At 43.8% G+C, this 21,020-nt stretch overlaps 1 protein-coding gene across 1 annotated transcript in view; it reads right to left on the bottom strand.

Annotated features, from left to right (window-relative positions):
* Positions 1–5,065: 5,065 nt before the first annotated feature.
* TXLNA (taxilin alpha) overlaps positions 5,066–21,020 on the bottom strand; it is a 36,921-nt gene continuing 20,966 nt past the window's right edge. The window contains 1 exon segment of the mRNA XM_068268886.1: positions 5,066–11,466. Coding sequence (XP_068124987.1) covers positions 11,188–11,466 — 279 coding nt within the window. The 3' untranslated portion in view covers positions 5,066–11,187.

Raw genomic sequence — 21,020 nt, 5'->3', positions numbered from 1 at the left:
GCAGGGAATCCACTGAGAATGCTGTGCACATTGAACACAGAGGTGTTGTCTGTTTACAATCTCCTCATTCCCCTGCAGAGTACCTGCACATCATTCTTACATGCACCCACACTTACATTGCCTAGGGCCTGATAGATGTTCTTTGTTTCGGTTTGTACCTTTTACAAGTACTCTTACCAAGGATTAGTTTTAGTCTAAAGGGAATAAATATAGTAGTCTACATATCCTTCTCACTTCAGTTGTCTTGTAAAATTCCTAAGCGTTGGCAGATAAGAGACAAATTTCATGTTACATACTTTTAATCAACAAAATTGTAATATGCAAATTAGAGGAGTCGGAGTCGTGGAGTCGGTGGAATCCTAAACTGAGGAGTCGGTGGATTTTTGGACCGACTCCACAGCCCTGTTAGTCATAACACTGGATAATACTGTAGGTAAACTCCAAGCTTCTTTTTTTCATTTTGCACAAGAGCTGCAGTCCCTGCCACTAATATGTGCAAAGTATACTGAAGCTTACCACAAGATTTTTTTTTCACATACCCCTCTGTTCCATTCATCCATACTACACCAGCAGAGCCATCTATCCCCCTAATCTTATGCTGGGGATACACAGTACGTTTGTGTACCGTGTATCGGCCAGCTGATAATATTCAGCTGGCCTGATAAAGCCGCTCGACCCACGCCCACTCGATTCCCACCGGCGGACAATGGCAGGGAATCGAGCGGCTGATAAGGACCGCCGGCGGGGACAAGCGGGAATCGATCCGCGCGGACGCAGCTAGGGTCGATCCGGCGGCTAATCAGCCGCCGGATCGACCCGTCTATACACAGCATTAGAGTCATCAGGCAAACTTAAATACAGCCCATTTACTTACCTGGGGCTTCCTCCAGCCCCTTGCAGCTGACTGTCCCACACAGCTCCATTCACAGCTGCAAGCCCAAGTCCCCCGCACGGTGCAGAGGATGACCTCCTTACTACGCATGCACGAAGCACCACTATCAATCAAGCCCACGTTGTACTACGCAGGATAGTAAAAGGTCAATAGATCATGTATTTTAACTTTGGGGCACTTAATAGGCTTTCAAATAAGTTTCTTACCTGGGGCTTCCACTAGTTCCCTGCAGATGTCCTGTGCCATCACTCACTGATCATCCGGTCCCCCACCGTGGCTCAGTTTCATTTTCAGCAGTGAGCCTGCACGGCTGTCCATGCATGTCCTCGATCGCACTCCCATCCCTGTGGACATCTTGCATCTGCGCAATACGTATGTGTAGTTTTACGTATGTATGTGTACTGTGCAGGCTCAAGACGACAACAGGGACGGGAGCGCGATCGAGGACACGTGCTGCCAGAGACACGCCGGTACACTGCTCAGTGACTGATCAGTGGCCAAAAACAAAACTAAGCCACGGTGGGGTACCAGATGATGGTGAGTTACGGCGTGGGCACAGTACGTCCGCAGGGAGCTGGTGGAGGCCCCAGGTAAGTGAAACCTATTTTTTTTTTCAGGTTTAGTTAAGGTTCCCTTTAAAGTGAACTTTAGGCCAGGAAAAAAAATGGAGTTTTACTCACCTGGGGCTTCTACCAGTCAGGACTGGCCACGCATAGCTTTTTCCGCATTCCCGACTGTAACTAGCGCTATTGCCGGCCGCAACGCGTAAATGCCTTCTCTACGCAACTCTCCAGCAGCTGCCACAAGAGAAGAGCGCTCTCTATGTATCTCTCCGGCAGCTGCCACAAGAGAAGAGCGCTCTTTAGATATCATCTCTGGCGGCTGCCACAATAAAACAGCGCTCTCTACGTATCTCTCTGGTGGCTGCCACAAGAGAAGAGCGCTCTCTACGTATCTCTCCAACGGCTGCCACAAGTGAAAAGCCTTCTCTACGCAACTCTCCGGCAGCTGCCACAAGAGAAGAGCGCTCTCTATGTATCTCTCCAGCAGCTGCCACAAGAGAAGAGCGCTCTCTATGTATCTCTCCAGCAGCTGCTACAAGAGAAGAGCGCTCTCTATGTATCTCTCCAGCAGCTGCCACAAGAGAAGAGCGCTCTCTATGTATCTCTCCAGCAGCTGCCACAAGAGAAGAGCGCTCTCTATGTATCTCTCCAGCAGCTGCCACAAGAGAAGAGCGCTCTCTATGTATCTCTCCAGCAGCTGCCACAAGAGAAGAGCGCTCTTTACATATCATCTCTGGCGGCTGCCATAATAAACCAGCGCTCTCTACATCTCTCTCCGGCGGCTGCCACAAGAGAAGAGCGCTCTCTATGTATTTCTCCGGCAGCTGCCACAAGAGAAAAGCCTTCTCTACGTATCTCTCTGGCGGCTGCCACAAGAGAAGAACGCTCTCTACGTATCTCTCCGGCGGCTGCCACAAGAGAAGAGCGCTCTTTATGTATCTCTCCAGCAGCTGCCACAAGAGAAGAGCGCTCTCTATGTATCTCTCCAGCAGCTGCTACAAGAGAAGAGCGCTCTTTACATATCATCTCTGGCGGCTGCCATAATAAACCAGCGCTCTCTACATCTCTCTCCGGCGGCTGCCACAAGAGAAGAGCGCTCTCTATGTATCTCTCCGGCGGCTGCCACAAGAGAAAAGCCTTCTCTACGCATCTCTCTGGCGGCTGCCACAAGAGAAGAGCACTCTCTACGTATCTCTCTGGCGGCTGCCACAAGAGAAGAGCGCTCTCTATGTATCTCTCCGGCAGCTGCCACAAGAGAAGAGCGCTTTTTAGATATCATCTCTGGTGGCTGCCACAATAAAACAGCGCTCTCTACGTATCTCTCTGGTGGCTGCCACAAGAGAAGAGCGCTCTCTATGTATCTCTCCGGAAGCTGCCACAAGAGAAAAGCCTTCTCTACGCAACTCTCCGGCAGCTGCCACAAGAGAAGAGCGCTCTCTACGTATCTCTCCGGCGGCTGCCACAAGAGAAGAGCGCTCTCTATGTATCTCTCCAGCAGCTGCCACAAGAGAAGAGCACTCTCTACGTATCTCTCTGGCGGCTGCCACAAGAGAAGAGCACTCTCTACGTATTTCTCTGGCGGCTGCCACAAGAGAAGAGCGCTCTCTACGTATCTCTTCGGTGGCTGCCACGAGAGAAAAGCCTTCTATACGTATCTCTCCGGCGGCTGCCAAAAGAGAAAAGCCTTCTCTGCATATCTTTCCGGTGGCTGCCAGAGAGATACGTAGAGAGTGACACTATGTCACAGCATGCCACAGACTGAGAGGAGCATAACGGAACTGTAAACCTAAAAAATTTTTTCACAGACTGCTTAGCCACTGTCCCCCTACCCCACCCCCTCCCATGTCCCCCTTTTCCCCTTGCTTTGGCAATACCTTTAATGAATCTTGGTCATGCCAATAAAGCTATCTTTGATTTGATAGCGCACTTCTCTTGCGCAGACTGGCCGCAGTTACGAGACCCGGTAGCGGAGCTGGAGAAGACTGAGGACGGCGGCGTGGGAGCGATCCATGCGGATGGAGCTGGAGGAAGCCCCAGGCATGTATAACTTTTTTTTTATAGTCTCTGGTTTCCTTTAAGTGAGGTCAGGCCTAGATCTTATGCAGGATTGTCCCACGCCAACCTTCACAGCAAACATTTCCATCTCACACTGATGGCTTGCAGTGCCCCACAGTAACCACATCAGGTCTTTGAAAAGGTTCTGTTCTTCCACTTTAACAACAGCAGTGAACAGTTATTTCTGAAATGCCGCTGCCCTTGGCTCAGTAGCTGATGATCATGCCTTTGTACCATGACAGTCATAGTTGCTATATTGGCAACTTGCTGACTTTCTATCGGATATGCTGGAAGTCTGCGCGACTCCTGCATTTTTTCACCGGCTGTCTATCCCAGATGTGGCTAGGCAGTGTTCATTATGTGACTCAACTATATATAACATCATAAAGGGATTTAACCATTACAGAAATTAATTTGTGTGCCAGACTGTTTTTTTTCTTTAGCATATTTATTGGAATGTTCATAATCACCACAATGCCACAAAGTGCACTTTTAGAAGAGCTTCTATCTTCCAAATAGTCTTTGTACAGTGCAGAGTTCATAGTGGATTAATGATTGTGACAGTACATATCAACCTCAGACTAGAACATTTCCACCATGCTTTACAACTGGTATCAGATTATGAGAAATGCTGCCTTACTTGGCAACAATACCAGATGCATGGTATGGCATAAAAAACCAAAACACATTTGCATGAGTAGGGTGTAATGGGGGTGTAGTTCCAGAGTGCCCACTCAGACTCTTAGGCCCCTTTTCCATGAACACTTGATAGGCAGTGAAAGGACTGTTGAACTCTCGCAGCTGCTTGCTGCTGCCTGGTAACTGCTTACTGAGCAGTTACAAGGCAGCAGTACTGAGCCTGTAGAAACCGGCCATAAGTTAACAAAACATACCTTGCCCTATATCAATTAAATATAATGGAAAAAGGTGAAGGACCACAATCATCTCCAAGTAATATGTTGTTCACTGACATTTAGTACTTTCATTTTGTTTTGTTTTTTGAATTTTGAAATCCTCTAATATAAAGCTCTAACATAGAGCTGTGAAAATCAGCATGTGACATTGGCAGTAACTCACCCGTCACCCATGAATGATTGAAGTTATAAAACTCTGTCCCCTCCAGTGGTGCTCTTTGGCCGAAGGGCTTTGGGGGGGGGGGGGGGGGGGGGGGGGGGAGAAACCAAACCCCACCACAGAAGTTTAGCAAATAGGGGAGAGGGGTTTGCCGGGGGAAGCTTCAGAGCTCTATTAATTCGCGGACGGCGGGTGAGTTACTGCCACAGACACCCACAGATCCTAGCAGCTCTGAGATAGAGCTTTATATTAAAGGATTTCAAAATTTCATATAAAAAAGTACTCTTTAATGAATTAGGACCTGTGCAGTACCTATAAGAAAATGACTGAAGGCAAGCCGTTTTTTCATCATAAATAAAAGGCACCATGAGTATTTACATAGAAACAGAAAAAAGGTATATTAGTTACCCAGTTTTTAAATATCCAGGAATAAAACCTGATACAGATACAACATACTCCTTAACAAAGAACATAAAAGATGGAAGTAGAAAGCCAGAGTTTATTCTCAATGATGAAAACTACATTTACATGACAGTACAATCAAGAAGCCTTCTTGCCTCACTCACAGAGTAGGACATTCTCTTTGGTACCTAAGTGCTGGGGTACGTACATAGCTACACCAACATGAGCCCAAAGAGTTTTATCATGGCCCTCAATTCCCAACAGAAACTGAAATGCAGCAAGTATTCATTCTACATTTGCTTGAACATCTGGGAATAGTTAGTGGCAACGCTTTCTTTAAGAAATGTCTTCAAACCATTGTCAAGATCAATAGGATATGGTCATATTTTAGCAACTAGGCTTTCACCTGAAACCAAGTTTTTTAGGGTTTGGTCACAGCAAACAGCACCTCCCTTCAAGGCACAATATAGAGTTTTCTGTGCAATGAGTAACTGTCATGTAACTCTGTTCAGAGAATAGCAGGAAATATATTTACTGAGCCTTCTCATTCGTTATATGGCCTTCAAAACTTGCAGCCAGTCCAGTGTTGCTGTTGCAACTAATTCCAGGTACTGCCATAAGGCTCTACTATATAGGTAATCCTCTGTATACTGTAAAATTCTAGGTGTGCAATTTAACGGTTCATGTTGCGTATGTAGTATGTGTGTGATAAAACGAAGCAATGCTTACAGCAGCATAATGGAATAAGAGCATTCAGCAAATACTAATACTGTAATGTACTGATGTAAAGATAAGATGTTGCCTTCTCCTCGGGTTTATCTGAATTTCGTAGCAATTCAGAAAAGAAATGAGTCAAACGACATTGCTTCCACTGCATCATGTAAAAGATAGTGACTGGGGATTGCTGAGCTAACAGAACTGGAGCAAGCATCATCAGTCTAGGAATGTGTAGCACAGTAATGTATGAAGGCAGGAAGCACTAGTGGCTATGGAATTCACATCATTGGTCTAGGCTAGAACACCATAAAAGTGCAACAGTCTTCTCCTGAGTGGAGACAACGATTCTGTGCTTAAGCATGACCTCTGGTTTACTGAAACAAAAAACAACATTATTTGCCTGCAGTAAGATGCACATTGCATCAGTTCAAAAGATGCACCTTATTTTTTAGGTGAAAAGTAAAAACTAAAAGATACCCATATGTACCTACAGCAGCAGGAAAATTCCACTTCCGTTTACAAATACCAACAAACATACATATGTGCTGGACAAAGCTTTTTGCAATGGAATCTTATAAAATAAAAAAAAAACTCCAAAAGATATTTTCATCTAACTTTAATCCAGCCCCAACATTCCCATTCTTCTGAATTAGTAATTAGCTGCACAGAGCAGTAGCCCTAACATACTTGCCACACCTGAACTAATCAGGTTGGCTGTGACACGCGACACACTCAGCTTGCAAGTTGTGATTTACATAATAAACCAGCTGAAATAATGTTTGCCTATTAATCCTTGCAATGTAAAAATTGAACTTTTTTTTTTTTTTATTTATTTAAAGGAATACTATCGATTCACATATTTTTTTCAATTGACACAGGAATTGTTTGGGAAGTGCTGCTAAGTACTGGTGTATACATTTTAGTAGCAACTTCTTTGTTTACTGTTAGCAAAATACATTCAAAGTTTACTGAAAACTGACAGCTGACTGAGCCATGAGGAGAGGGGAAATTCCCCTCACACTTGATCGGTTAACTCTATGTGTAACTCTGTGCGTGACAGAGAGAAGGCTCCCAACAGCTGCAGCTTCTGTGTCCTGTGTTTCTGACTGACCTGTCTGAAGAGAGCAGAGGAAATGTAACTAATTGTCACAGCTTTTTCATACTGTTTTTGCTTTCAGAGTTTGATATGTTTGATATTTGCTTTCTGTAGTCTGATATGTAACTCTGGCTGTGCATTGAAGCAGACGCCTCTTCTGCAATTGATTTGTCCCAATATAGCTAAATCCTACCCTCAATAAATTACAGCTTTTGCCTCTGATATTTAACATGAAAAGTAGGAAAATGTTTACACAGCTACTTAGACATTATTTGTACATTGTCATTTTAGAACACTTGGGTATCGATAGTATTCCTTTACCTAAAGTGGAATTTCCTTTTAGGCTAGACTTAAAAGGACCACTATTGTGAAAAATTGTAAAATACATTAAAACACATAAAAAGTACATTTCTCTCAGCGTAAAAAGTGCCATAAATTAACAGTAGGTAGTAGAAATCTGACAGAATGGAGGTTCTGGATTAGCCCATTTCTTAATGGGGGATTCTCAGGGTTTTCTTTTTTTTCAAAAGCACTTAGTGAACAGCAGTTGCTCAGTACAGCTGCAAGAATAGTGTGCAAACAGGTGCGTGTGTCTGCATTTTTGTATAAAATCCTTTCCAAGCAGTGTTTTTGTAAAGAATGAAATACTGAGGATTCCCCATGAAGAGATGGACTAGTCAAAAACCTGTTCCATTAGATTTCTACTAACTACTGTAGTGAAAGCAACATAGGAGAAAGGTATTTTATAGCTTATTTTAATCAGAAAAAAAACAACAAAAACATACTTATCTGTATGTGTTTACATGTATTTTATTTTTAGAGAGATAGTGGTCCTTTAATGAACAGGGAATATAGTAATTAATTACATTTATTTTTAACAATGCAGAACTAAGTGTAGGCACTGCCAGCTTCGAGACCTGTATTCTTGTACAGTACAAAATGCACCCTTCAGATCTATTGCCGTAAACTAGTTGTCAAACTATTGGCATTGTTCAGAAGTCAAACATATAATGCAATCCCAGAGTAAGCATAAGCAACGGTAGTTATTACTGGTAAAGACCTAAACCAAATCAGCGACAACACAGGTTGTCCAATACTCAGGCTGCATTTGGGCAGGCCAAGCTGCATAAAAAGCGGTTTAGAGTAGTGTGCATATATAGTAGGTATGAGTAGACCTCCTGCTTCTTCCACTGGCGCCAACTTTTCCAACCAGCCAATCGGGTGGATTGGGCAGGCACCTAATATGAAGCATCATTTGTAGCCTGGGCAAGCAGGAGCCTCAGTTTACAGTCCTGAGTAATAATGTACAAGACAAAGCCAAATAATATTACAGTAAGCCACACTGTGGGGGTGATACACTAAAGAAGAAATGCAGCTAAAAAAATGTTTTACTGCGATTATTGGAGTCATCCATTAATGTGCAGAGAATATTTTATAGCTCCTGTGTAGCTGATTGCATATTGAAAGTGATAACTGAAAAACAGCACTGTGGTTCACTGCCCATCTTTGATGAAAAAAACAAAAACCTCCAGTCTATAATATTGGATGACCGCTAAACCTCTGTATGTGATCACAAAACACCCAGGTGCTAAAGGTAAAGGGATGCGGTGTCCATTTACTGATAAGCAGAATTAGGAAAATGTCATTCCATTCACTCTCTGTCCATAAACTATAGGTCAGCCAGGTATATATGATCCTGCCATGGTCAGAGCCTGCCCCAAAAAAGCATCCATCATCTGGAATAATTCAATATCAATGAAGTTAGATGAAAGCAAGATAAGAGAAACGCCTGTACACAAAGAGCACACAATAAGTTTTAACGGGAAACGCAGCAATGAAGCTGGCACCAAGTTTATCCATCAGGGAAATCATGCAGGCGTCTTTGATCTGACTGCACCAATAAAGAGTGGGGGTGGATGGAACTCTGATGCTCTATACACAGCCTCTGACATTAGCCAATTCTCTATGCCTGCTTACACTCTCACAGTCAGTCATACAGATCATTGCTCCCCCCCCCAAAAAAAAATCATGCATTGGTCAGACTAGCCCTCTGCTCTACAACTCATCAACACATCCATTCAGGAACTATGGCAAGAGCACTTTCATGCAAGACTTTAGTGGGACTCCGCATTAGTGACATAAAGCTAAGAGTGGAGACAGCAGTTTCCTCTTTAGCTAGTAGTGATGGTTATGTGTCTAGGATAACAAATAGAGAAGCATGTGAAGTGATCAGCTGATAGATTTGCAAAGCTTGGATTTGCTGTGATCGCATCCTGCCTTAGCGCATAATCATGATCAGCAAATCAGAGTATTGCATATCTGTGACCTGGCCAAACTGATCACATGCTTCTCCATGAGTTCTCCTAGACATAACCATCACTATTAGCCAGAAGGAAACTATCAGTTTTCATAGCAGGGACCTAAAAAGTCTATCTATAGTTCCAATAAGTCACCTATATTCCAGTCATAAGTCACACATAGATCACTGGAAATCTTAAAAAAAAACAGTATTCTATCTTACAAAATTATGTTGTAAGGACAGTTCTTCGCTTGGGATATTTGTGCCTAAAACCGTTTTATATAATGATTGACTGCAAAACACAGTTCCCACTCATTATGTTTTAGTAAGCTCTTACTTTATGTTCATGGTATTGTGCCTTTTACAGTGCAACTCCAACCCAAACTATTTTTGTTTTGCATAAAAGTGAAAAAGGCAAAAACTGCCTCATTTCAGGTTATGTGAGTAAACAGCTAAAATGGGTGTGGGACAGTTGCAGGAAGGGGATTGGGTCCTTGGCATGGTTCAGGAAAGAGTCTAAGGCTGCATTTCCACTTGTGCGGTGCGAATCACCACGGTAAAAATTCGCATGCGGATGCGAATTTCGCATGCGGGTCTATGCGAATTTCATGCGAACACGCATGAAAATTCAAATGGATGGCGATGTATGCGAATTTAACCATGGCGGTGCTAGTGTGCTTTTCCATTGTTTCTATGCGAATTCGCATGAAAATTTGTATACCCAAACCTCATGCGAATTTCCTATAAAATACATTGTATGTGATTCGCATAGCGGTATGCGATATGCGAATTCTGATGGCTCTGCCATGCGAATTTTTTCTGCACAGAAAAACTCAAAGGAATCCTGACAAGTGGAAACAGTCCTATTCACTTGTATTGCTATGCGAATTTGCATGCGAATTCGCGATAGTGGAAATGGGTCGAAAACATTAAACTTTCTAGTATTACATTTGTGAATTGGGCATTTGATAATATTCATTTTTTCATGTACATGCAAAACTGCAAATTCTTATTTGGGATGATTATTGCAACCATACTGCGGTATAAGTAAATATTTTTAAGTGAAAATATTCCTTATTAAACAAAGCTAATTCAATCAATTAAGGGCAGCTAGTGTCTGCCAAAATTTGCTACAAACTATACCATGGATGGATTAAAGACCTGCATTGTACTTAACATTAACTAACTTTCAGATCAGCTTTGTGTGGTAACATTGCAATCAAATGAGTTCTGAGTTGGGTATGGGACACAGCGCCCCTTGTGGTGCAGTACTGGGGTTTACCCATGCTGCAGATCATGCAATGGAGCATACCACAATATGTTCTAAGTAGCAAGAGCTGCTCACAAAAAATACAGGGCCCGATCCAATTCACTTTTTCTTCTAAGTTTTCTCCTAGGAGATCATTTTTATCTTCTGTTCAGCACTCTGCAATTGAAATAGTACCAATACGTATTCTATGCGTCTTTGCTTGCTGGTGGCTTAAAAGGCATTCTGTCGATAAAATGCAAAATATCACTAGGAGAAAAAAAACTTAGGTGAAAAAGTGAATTGGATAGGGCCTACAGTGTCTAGGAGCAGGAACTAGGTGCAGAGTTGCTTACCCACACTTCAATGCACTTGGTCATGTCAAATAGGTCACATACCCACATACAGGGGGACACATAGAGAGAGTTACTGAACTATTTCTCAGGCACAGCAGCTCCTCTGCTCAACACTGACATTTTTACATACAGCCAGCTCTGAGGCACATTCTGCAAAAATAAGCTGAGAAAAAGGATATTGGGCACAGTGTTCGCACTAGCACACTTGCAGGCTGACCCCTTTGCAAATCTGTGTTCTGTGCAGATCAGAAAAATCACACCCAACAAGACTATTGCATTGATAACCTGTAGATTGCATCTCTATGTAGAACCTGTAGCATTTAAATACAAGGTTTTTGGTTTTTTTTTTGCTCATCTTTAGAAGGAAGGCTGAAGATACGGTATCAGAGATAAACAAAACCAAAACTGAAGTAAAACAAGGGATAGATAGGTGATGTGGGTAGAAAAGTGGAAGCCATCGTACAAAAGGAATTACGTTAGATATGCATTATTCAGGAGAAGCCACCGGAAGAGAAGTTGGCGTTGTTTGAAGTACATTTTGCCCACAAACATCATTGCTGTTCAGTTCTACATTCTCGTTGGTAGGGGGCGCTGTACAGCTCAAACAATCCTCAGCTGAGGTCTCTGGAGAAGAGATGTGTGGCCCACTTAAGCCTTGCACCTTCTTGTTTAGGTCATTGCGCTCGGTTTGTAAAGCCCGACAGAGTTTCTCTAATCTTTGGATCTTGGCCTGCAAAGCCTCTTGTTCTTTATCACGTACGGTTTTCTGAAAGAAGAAGTCAAGAATAAACAGTTTTAACATAAAACAGGACAACTGGACCAAAATAAGATACTTCTAATTCTGGCTTGCATACAAATTTAATGCCGCTTGTGTTTGGACCGTTCAGAATTGTCAGGAAGCTTGTGACAGACGGAATTCCAAGCTGCATGTGCTTTGCATTAAATTTGTATCCGTGGTCACCACTTGTAACTGATACTATTAAAGGGGCACTGCTGCGAAATAATTGTTCTTCAGTAACTGTAATAAATGATTTCTACAAGATGTGCAATAAATTGGCTGGTCACATTTAATCTGTACACCGGTCAGACTAAATTCAAGAGTGGGAATCTCAGCACCAGCTCAGTTACTGACGTAGTTCTATCTATTCCCTGCAGAGTTTAACTGTAGCAGCTGATTTCTAGCCAATGTCACTCCCTCCCCCCTCCCTGTGAGGCTGTACATTGTAATGCTGACCTCCCAGCCCCCCTTCCCCCCTCCCCCCCTTGCAGTTATACAGGCACAGCCCTCCACACCACAGTGCTCTATAGCTATAAGCTGGCTCTGCTCAGACCTCGGAGATCTCACAGAACTACAGTCAGCAGCCTCAAAGGGAGGGGGAGGGAGTAACATCGGCTAGAAATCAGCTGCTACAGTTAACGAGGAACTCCAATGAAAATAATATAATGAATAAGTGCTTCATTTTTACAATAATTATGTATAAATGATTTAAACAGCGTTTGCCCATTGTAAAATGTTTCCTCTCCCTGATTTACATTCTGACATTTATCACATGGTGACATTTTTACTGCTGGCAGGTGATGTCAGTGGAAGGAGACACCGTTTCCTTTTCTGGCAGTTGGAAACAGCTGTAAACAGCCATTTCCCACAATGCAACAAGGTTCACAGACAGGAAACTGCTAGGAGTACCGCGGTCCTCAGTTTCTCGTCTCTGGCCAAATGTAGCAAAAGTTAGTTAATGTAATGAAATGAAGCCGGCGGCAATGTAACTGGTGCTTTAGCAGCCAGTGCCCCAGCTGTGTGAATGCAGCTCTATGATTGGCTGATGGAGATGGGGGACTGACTGACTGACTATGTGACAGGTGTCTTTGTAAATGTAGACTTGTCACTCTTTCGCAGAAGGGGATTTATTTTTAGAATTAAACTAGTTAACTTATTTTAAAGAGAACCCGAGGTGGGTTTGAAGAATATTATCTGCATACAGAGGCTGGATCTGCCTATACAGCCCAGCCTCTGTTGCTATCCCAAACCCCCCTAAGGTCCCCCTGCACTCTGCAATCCCTCATAAATCACAGCCACGCTGCTGACAAACAGCTTGTCAGAGCTGGCTGTGTTTATCTCTATAGTGTCAGTCTGCTGCTCTCCCCGCCTCCAGCAGAACTCCAGTCCCCGCCTGCATCCCTTCCCTCCCTGCTGATTGGAGGGAAGGGACGGGGGCAGGGACCGGAGCTATGCAGGAGGCGGGGGAGCAGCTGAGACTGACACTACAGATGTAAACACAGCCTCACAGCACGGCTGTGATTTATGAGGGATTGCAAAATGCAGGGGGACCTTAGTGGGGTTTGGGATAGCAACAGAGGCAGGGCTGTATAGGCAGATCCAGCCTCTGTATGCAGATAACATTCTTTAAACACACCTCGGGTTCTCTTTAAGAAATATCAAGAATAAAAACTAGTTTAAATTAATCAAGATATTAAAATTATGATAATCAACACAAAGAAAACAAGATAAAAACCTTTGCAAATTGGTGTGTGGCAACTTAAATAAAGGACATTAGGTGTAATTTATAGGGTGTACTGAAATGCATTAATCTAGTGATTTGTAACCCTCTTCAGACTGACACACCACAATAAAACTTAAAATGTTTACGACACCCAACATTACAAGCAAAAACTACAGCATCATCAAAGTATTAAGCAATAAGCAAGTAAACAGTTGGAAGAGACTAAGCACGATCAGTCTAGCCATGACAAATTATACAGGATGTGAACCGCAGCATTCATCTGTGGTAGCCGATACATGGATGTTTATTTAGGAACAACAGAATTCATCCACATTATGCAGGACATTCACGACTACTGTCCCAGAAATTAGGAGAACCAAGAGAAACAGGAAAATAGGGTCAACCCCAGCAACAGAAATAAAAAACTGCACAAGTTTTGCATTATTAAATACAGCAGCTACATCTACCGTATATACTCGGATATAAGCCTTAGGACATGAGGGACCGATGGTAAACTTAGGCCATCAGGGACTAATGGTATGCTATGCAGACTAGCACGAGTGCAGGATGGGTGAGGATGCAGCACCTGTTGCTAGAGTGGCAAGGGACATTACTTCCAGTGGGCGCACTACATTGCATCTCCAGTAAGGGGAACGGACAGCGAAAAAAACAGCTATCCTTTATGTTTTGGTGGGTGGGAGGAAGGGACCAGAGATGATGGCAACTTCTGGGCTACGAGGAAGGAGGGGGTTTACAGAGAGAGAGAGAGGGACAGTGAAAGGCAGCCACTCCACAGGTTGAGATGGGTGGGGAAGAGAAGATGGCAACTTTGGCTCTGTAAAGGGGGGGGGGTGGGGAGGAGGCAGCACCCCATTAGGTGGTTTCAAAGCAGGAGAGGATTATTGGCTGCATGTGGGGGCTTGGAGAATGTATTGGCTGCAGTTGGGGGCTTGGAGAATGTATTAGCTGCAGTTGGGAACTAGGAAGGGTTCATAGCTGCAATACTTTATGAAGTGCAGCCATTAACTTTGTTGTATAGACTTACAATTGAATCATTAAAAAAAAAAACTCCAGCTTAAAGCGGTATTGTCACCATAAAAATCAAATTTCAACAGCAACTGGTCTGAGTGTATTAACCTGCCTGGCGCTCTGATTCCCGCGGCCCTGGGAAAGTTTTTTGCACATTTTTATTTTTCATGTAGCTAGCCTAGCGCTAGCTACATGATTCCCCCCTCCCTGCGGCGTCCCTCCCACCCCTCCGTTCGCCGCCGGCGCAATGGTCCGTCCGGAAATCCCATTCTGAACGGGATTTCCTGGAGGACTTCCGTCGCCATGGCGACGCACGTCGTGACGTCATCGACATCGGCGACGTCACAGGGAGACCAGATCCACCCCTCAGCGCTGCCAGGCACTGATTGGCCAGGCAGCGCACGGGGTCTCGCCTGCGGGGGGCGCTCCATCGCGGCGGTCGGATCGGGTAAGGCACGCAGTGAGCAAAGTGCTTGCTGCGTGTTTTTTTAAAAAAAATTATTCCAATCGGCCCAGCGGTCACCTTCGGCGTCTCTGGACGAGCCTAGCTCGTCCAGAACGCTAGGGAGGTTAAGTGATTAAGATGCTAATCCTGCATTCAAAACTTTTTCTGCTGTTATGGTTTGGAGTTATCACATACTTTAGGAGCACTGGCCCTAGTGCCAAAAAGTTGAATGCTGGGAGTTCTTTTTATCTATAATATCTTCCTCCTCTTCCATTTATTTCCCTGCCTAGCTGATCACTTGTGTTTACAAGCAAGGCTAAGGTGACTCAGTGATTGGATGTGTAAATAAAATAAAAAAAAGACTCTGGGAGGAGGGCAGCTAATGAATACACAATGAGCAAGAGAAGGGAGGGGGAAACAAGAGTCAGGGAGGATAGGATGTCAGCATTAAGCTTGGCAAGATGGCCACTGCCTAGAATAGGATTCTCTGCTTTTCCTTTATAAAATTCACAGGAATCATTACGTGGATAGCACAATACAGCTGTTATGTAAGTAGAAGTAGTATTTATCTACTTATATATGTGTTTTTTATTTCTAGGTTAGCATGGGTGTCGCTTGTTCTTTAAAGAGAATCTTAAGTGAAAATAAAAATAAAAAACAGATACAGTGGAACCTTGGTTTGCGAGCATAATTCTTTCCAGAAACATGCTTGTAACCCAAAGCACTCTTATATCAAAGCAAATTTCCCCATAAGAGTTAATGGAAAACCAGTTAATATGTTCCACAATCCAAAAACAGTTATAGTAAAATGGTAAAAGTGTTGGCCACGTTCTACGATCACTACCACACATCCTCCTTCCGGCCGATTACCATTTCAATTCAGAGTAGCTATGAACTTGTAGCTACTCGGAAGCCCATCACTGGTTCCAGCGCTGGATCCCACATTCAAATCTACTGACGCGGGAGGCTTCGGAAGTGTTCATGAGCACTTAGAATCCCAAAGACAGGTGGCTCTGTACTGTGAGTGCACCAGAGAGAGCGCTGGCACGTGCGCAGTATAGAGTGGCCCATCTTCGGAAGCCCGAGTGCTTCCACGGACTCGACAAAGCCCACCAGAAGCAGAGGAGATAAGTCGGAGACTGCTAATAGGGGAGCCGCCGGGGCAATGGAGGGACCGTGAGGAGACCAGGAAGACTCTAAAGGACTCAGAGCCTTCCCTCTACTTAGGTGAGTATCTGTTTTTTTTATTTTAATTTCCACTTTAAATTCTCTTTAAGAGGGCCAAATATTGGGGTCGACTTATACACAAAATCGACAGAGAATAGACGGTACTAGTCACCCAGTAAATGTACTGTAAATGGCAAGAATTGTTCTGGTAACCAAAGATTGAAAATGCCTTCAGGAAGGAACCAATACAAAAATGTTTTCACATTCCAAGCTTTATTTAAATTAAAAAGAAAAAGCAAACTGGAAAATTACAGCACTACATCAAGCACCGTGCACAAGCAAACAGTGTTATAGCATACAGCAGATTAGATGTACATGGAAGTTATTCAGGTTTTTTTGTTGTATCTTATTGGCTGGCTGTAACCACAGTGTTCCCAGTGCTCACAACATAGCGTTCTCCTTTAAAGACCTTGTTCACACTGGGCATGCTGCCAAGTGGAGCTCGCTGTCCAGCAATGCTATCAGAACTTATAATTTGTATTTACTGTACCTATCCACAACAGTGCAGTGCTGTAAGCAAAAGTTCAGGCTTTAGAATTTATGTGTAGTGGGTGCTGCTGCAGTAATCTGTACAATGTGCCTATATATAGTGTGATGTAGCTCCATTGAAGTATATTGAGTAGGATTGCAAACAAAATCACTGCTATGGATTTTTTCTTTTTTTCAAATGGCAACTCTGTTTGGTGAGAATAAAGGCGTTTAACCTCCCTGGCGGTTTAATTCCCGTGGCTGCAGGAGGGTTTTTTTCACTTTTTTTTAGCATGTAGCTAGCTTAGCGCTAGCTACATGCTTCCGCCCTCCCTGCGGCATCCCCCCGTATGTTCCGATCGCCGCTTGCCCATAAGGAAATCCCGTTCTGAACGGGGATTTCCTTAAGGGCTTCCCCCGTAGCTATGGCGACGAACGTCGTGACGTCATCGACGTCGTGACGTCACAGGGAGTCCTGATCCACCCCATAGCACAGCCTGGCGGCGATTGGTCAGGCTGCGCAAGGGGTATGCGGGGGGCGGGGCCCTGTATCGCGGCGGGCGGCGGCGATCAGACCAAACACGCAGCTAGCAAAGTGCTAGCTGCGTGTTTGAAAAAAAATTATGTAAATCGGCCCAGCAGGGCCTGAGCGGCACCCTCCGGCGGCTTACCCAGTGTCACACACGGGGTTATCGCCAAGGAGTTAAAAAAATAAATAAAAATAAAAAAAAAAGGAGTAGCTGCAAGCACTTTGTGCACACACAGGGCAGAATTATTTTCTGTGTAGACAGGCTAAAAAAGAAAAAAAACAAACACCTTAGGGCCCTTTTCCACTATGATTTTTAAATCACTACAGTCTGCTTTTTAACATAGGAATTGCGGTAGGTAATTTCAACTACCGCAATTCGTTTTTACTCAAACGCGATTGCGCCGCAGAGCGATTTCTGCCACGATTTTGTTATGCTTTGCATAGCAAAATCGCGATCGCAAACGGTGGGAAAATTTGGTCACTTTGCAGAATCGCAATCGCTAGCTCTTAGCGTGAACGCTAGCGATTGCTAGTGGAAAAGGGCCCATAGCCTATTTTCATTAGAGATGGCTTTGACTGCAGCCAAAAATGTTGCTATTTCGCTGCATAATTCACTATGGCCTCGATTCATAAAAGTGCTGTGGGGAAGGTAACGTCGAGCGGGGAAACACCGCTGTCGGTATTTCCGCCTTCAGGGTGGTAATTCATAAAAATTTTGCTAGATGTGACAGGCGTGCGGAGATATTCCGCTGTAGGCAGGCGTAAGGCTGTCGGGAGAAATGCGGAAACAGGGGAAGCAGGCGGAGTCCCTCCGTGCGGTGTTCTCTCTGCAGCTGCTTGGGAGGTCTGTCCCATTCACTCCAATGTATTCCGCACGCTTCTCGCCACATCAGAGGTAGCGGTAATACCAGTCCGCATACCGCTACCTCTAATCTTTATGAATTGACTACTTGTTACTTTTGCTATGATAATCACCGCGCAAGGCGGTGATTGATCACTCTGCTCACGAATGTCGGCTTTTCATGCGGAAAAAGCCTTTATGAATACAGATTTTGCTGTGTGGTCGGTAAAGTGAGCAGTTTTCAGCATTTCCGAATGCGGGAATGCTTTATGAATCGAGGCCTATATGAGTATTTTCTCTCCCCCGGTATGACCAAGCTAAAATAAGTCATTAAACCTTGCTACATATATAGCATATATTACAAACAGAAAAAAAAATCCCATTGAAGCAACTCTCTGTAAACATTTTCAGCCTCATTTCTTCTATCCTATAAGTTCCTATACCTGTTCTAATGTGGTTGGGATTACTGCAGCCTTTTCTAGTTGCACTGTCTCTGTAAAATAAATGCAAGTTATGCACACCCCCTGCAGGCTCTGTGTGCTTTGTTTGCTCCTCACGCTTGGTTCTCAGTTTCAGACAAGACCGATGCAGTTTGTGAGAATCCCAGACTGGAGTGTAGCTAATTCTACTATGTAGTAAAAACATGTAGTAAACTGTAACATGTATATACACACACACACATAAAGGATTATTAGGAATACCATACTAATACAGTGTTTGACCCCCTTTCGCCTTCAGAACTGCCTGATTCAACAAGGTGCTAAAAGCATTCTTTAGAAATGTTGGCCCATATTGAAAGGCTAGCATCTAGCAGCTGATGGAGATTTGTGGGATGCACATCCAGGGCACGAAGTTCCTGTTCCATCACATCCCAAAGATGCTCTACTGGGTTGAGATCTGGTGACTGTGGGGGCCATTTTAGTACAGTGAACTCATTGGCATGTTCAAGAAACCAATCTCAAAGGATTCAAGCTTTGAGACATGGTACATTATCCTGCTGGAAGTACCAATCAAGGACACATGGTGGTCATGAAGGGATGGACATAGAAACAATGCTCAAGTAGCCCATGGTATTTAAACGATGCCCAATTGGCACTTAGGGGCCTAAAGTGTGCCAAGAAAACATCACCCACTCCATTACACCACCACCACCAGCCTGCACAGTGGTAACAAGGCATGATGGATCCATGTTCTCATTCTGTTTATGCCAAATTCTGACTATCAACACTCATCAGACCAGGCAACATTTTTCCAGTCTCCAACTGTCAAATTTTGGTGAGCTCCTGCAAATTGTAGCCTTTTTTTCCTATTTGTAGTGGAGATGAGTGGTGGGGCCTTCTGCTGTTGTAGCCCATCCGCATTAAGGTTGTGCGTGTTGTGGCTTCACAAATGCTTTGCTGCGTACCTTGGTTGTAACAAGTGGTTATTTCAGTCATCGTTGCTCTTCTATCAGCTTGAATCAGTCGGCCCACTCTCCTCTGACCTCCAGCATCAACAAGGCATTTTCGCCCACAGGACTGCCGCATACTGGATGTTTTTCCCTTTTCACACCATTCTTTGTAAATCCTAGAAATGGCTGTGCGGGAAAATCCCAGTAACTGAGCAGATCGTGAAATACTCAGACCGGCCGGGGGGGGGGGGGGGGGAAGAAGAGAGAGAGAGAGAGAGAGAGAGAGAGAGAGAGAGAGAGAGAGAGAGAGAGAGATATGTGCGTGCGTGCACGTGTGTTTCAGTATGCCTTCAACTTTGAATAAATCCCCAACAGTGTCACCAGCAAAGCAACCCCACACCATCACACCTCCTCCTCCAAGCTTCACGGTGGGAACCAGGCATGTAGAGGCCATCCATTCACCTTTTCTGCGTTACACAAAGACACGGTGGTTGGAACCAAAAATCTCACATTTGGACTCATCAGACCAGACAAGCACAGATTTCCACTGGTCTAATGTTCATTCCTTGTGTTCTTTAGCCCAAACAAGTCTCTTCTGCTTGTTGCCCGTCCTTAAGCTACGTACACACATACGACAATGATCATTCGTTGTGAACGACGAACGATCTTTTAATTGCCGAAAGAACGACCTAGCTTTTAAAGGTGTGTATTTCATACTGTCGGTACTGTACTGTAGTAGAGCATCTAGATAATATAGTGTTGACTAAACATACAAAAATACACTTTGTCCTGTTAAAATAAAAATTATGGTATAATCATGTAGTATACAACGCGTCACTGGGCACAATCATAGAACGAACGTTACATCGCGAGGGGAAAATTTAATGTGCTGTGACTATAAAACGAAGTGCGCATGTCTCGCCTACTACGAACGTCCGTTTCTTAACGATGTACTACATTTGCTAACAATCGTCGTTTAAAAAAATCCACCAGGACAGATCTTTAGTTTTTAACGATCTAGCTCGTCCATCGTTTGACTTAATGATCGTTGGCTGTTTTTTTAATCATTCATAGGGGAGTCCTTTTCTTTATGTTTATGTTTTTTTGAATCGATCGTCATTTGAAATGATCGGGGAACGATTGTTTCAAACGACTATAGTCACATGTGTGTACGCACCTTTATTAGTGGTTTCCTAGCAGATATTCTACCATAAAGACCTGATTCACACAGTCTCCTCTTAACAGTTGTTCTAGAGATGTGTCTGCTGCTAGAACTCTGTGAGGCATTGACCTGGTCTCTAATCTGAGCTGCTGTTAACCTGCGATTTCTGAGGCTGGTGACTTGGATGAATTTATCCTCTGCAGCAGAGGTGACTCTTGGTCTTCCTTTCCTGGAGCGGTCCGCATGTGAGCCAGTTTCTTTGTAGCGTTTGATGGTTTTTGAGACTGCACTTGGGGACACTTTCAAAGTTTTCCCAATTTTTCAGACTGACTGACCTTCATTTCTTAAAGTAATGATGGCCACTCGTTTTTTTCTTTACTTAGAATTTGTATTATGGCAAGAAAAAAACAGCTAACAGTCTACTCAGTAGGACTATCAGCTGTGTATCCACCTGAATTCTGCACAACGCAACTGATGGTTCCAACCCCATTTATAAGGCAAGAAATCCCACAATGTGACAGGGCACACCTGTGAGGTGAAAACCATTTCAGGTGACTACCTCTTGAAGCTCATCAAGAGAATGCCAAGCGTGTGCAAAGCCGTAATCAAAGCAAAGGGTGGCTACTTTGAAGAACCTAGAATAACATATTTTCAGTTGTTTCACACTTTTTTTGGTTATGTACTATACTTCCACATGTATTAATTCATAGTTTGGATGCATTCAGTGT

The sequence above is a fragment of the Hyperolius riggenbachi genome, chromosome 2 (genome assembly GCF_040937935.1).
Source record: "Hyperolius riggenbachi isolate aHypRig1 chromosome 2, aHypRig1.pri, whole genome shotgun sequence".
Lineage (NCBI taxonomy): Eukaryota > Metazoa > Chordata > Amphibia > Anura > Hyperoliidae > Hyperolius > Hyperolius riggenbachi.
Note: the sequence above shows the minus strand (reverse complement) of the source record. Positions and strands in the feature narration are given on the sequence as shown.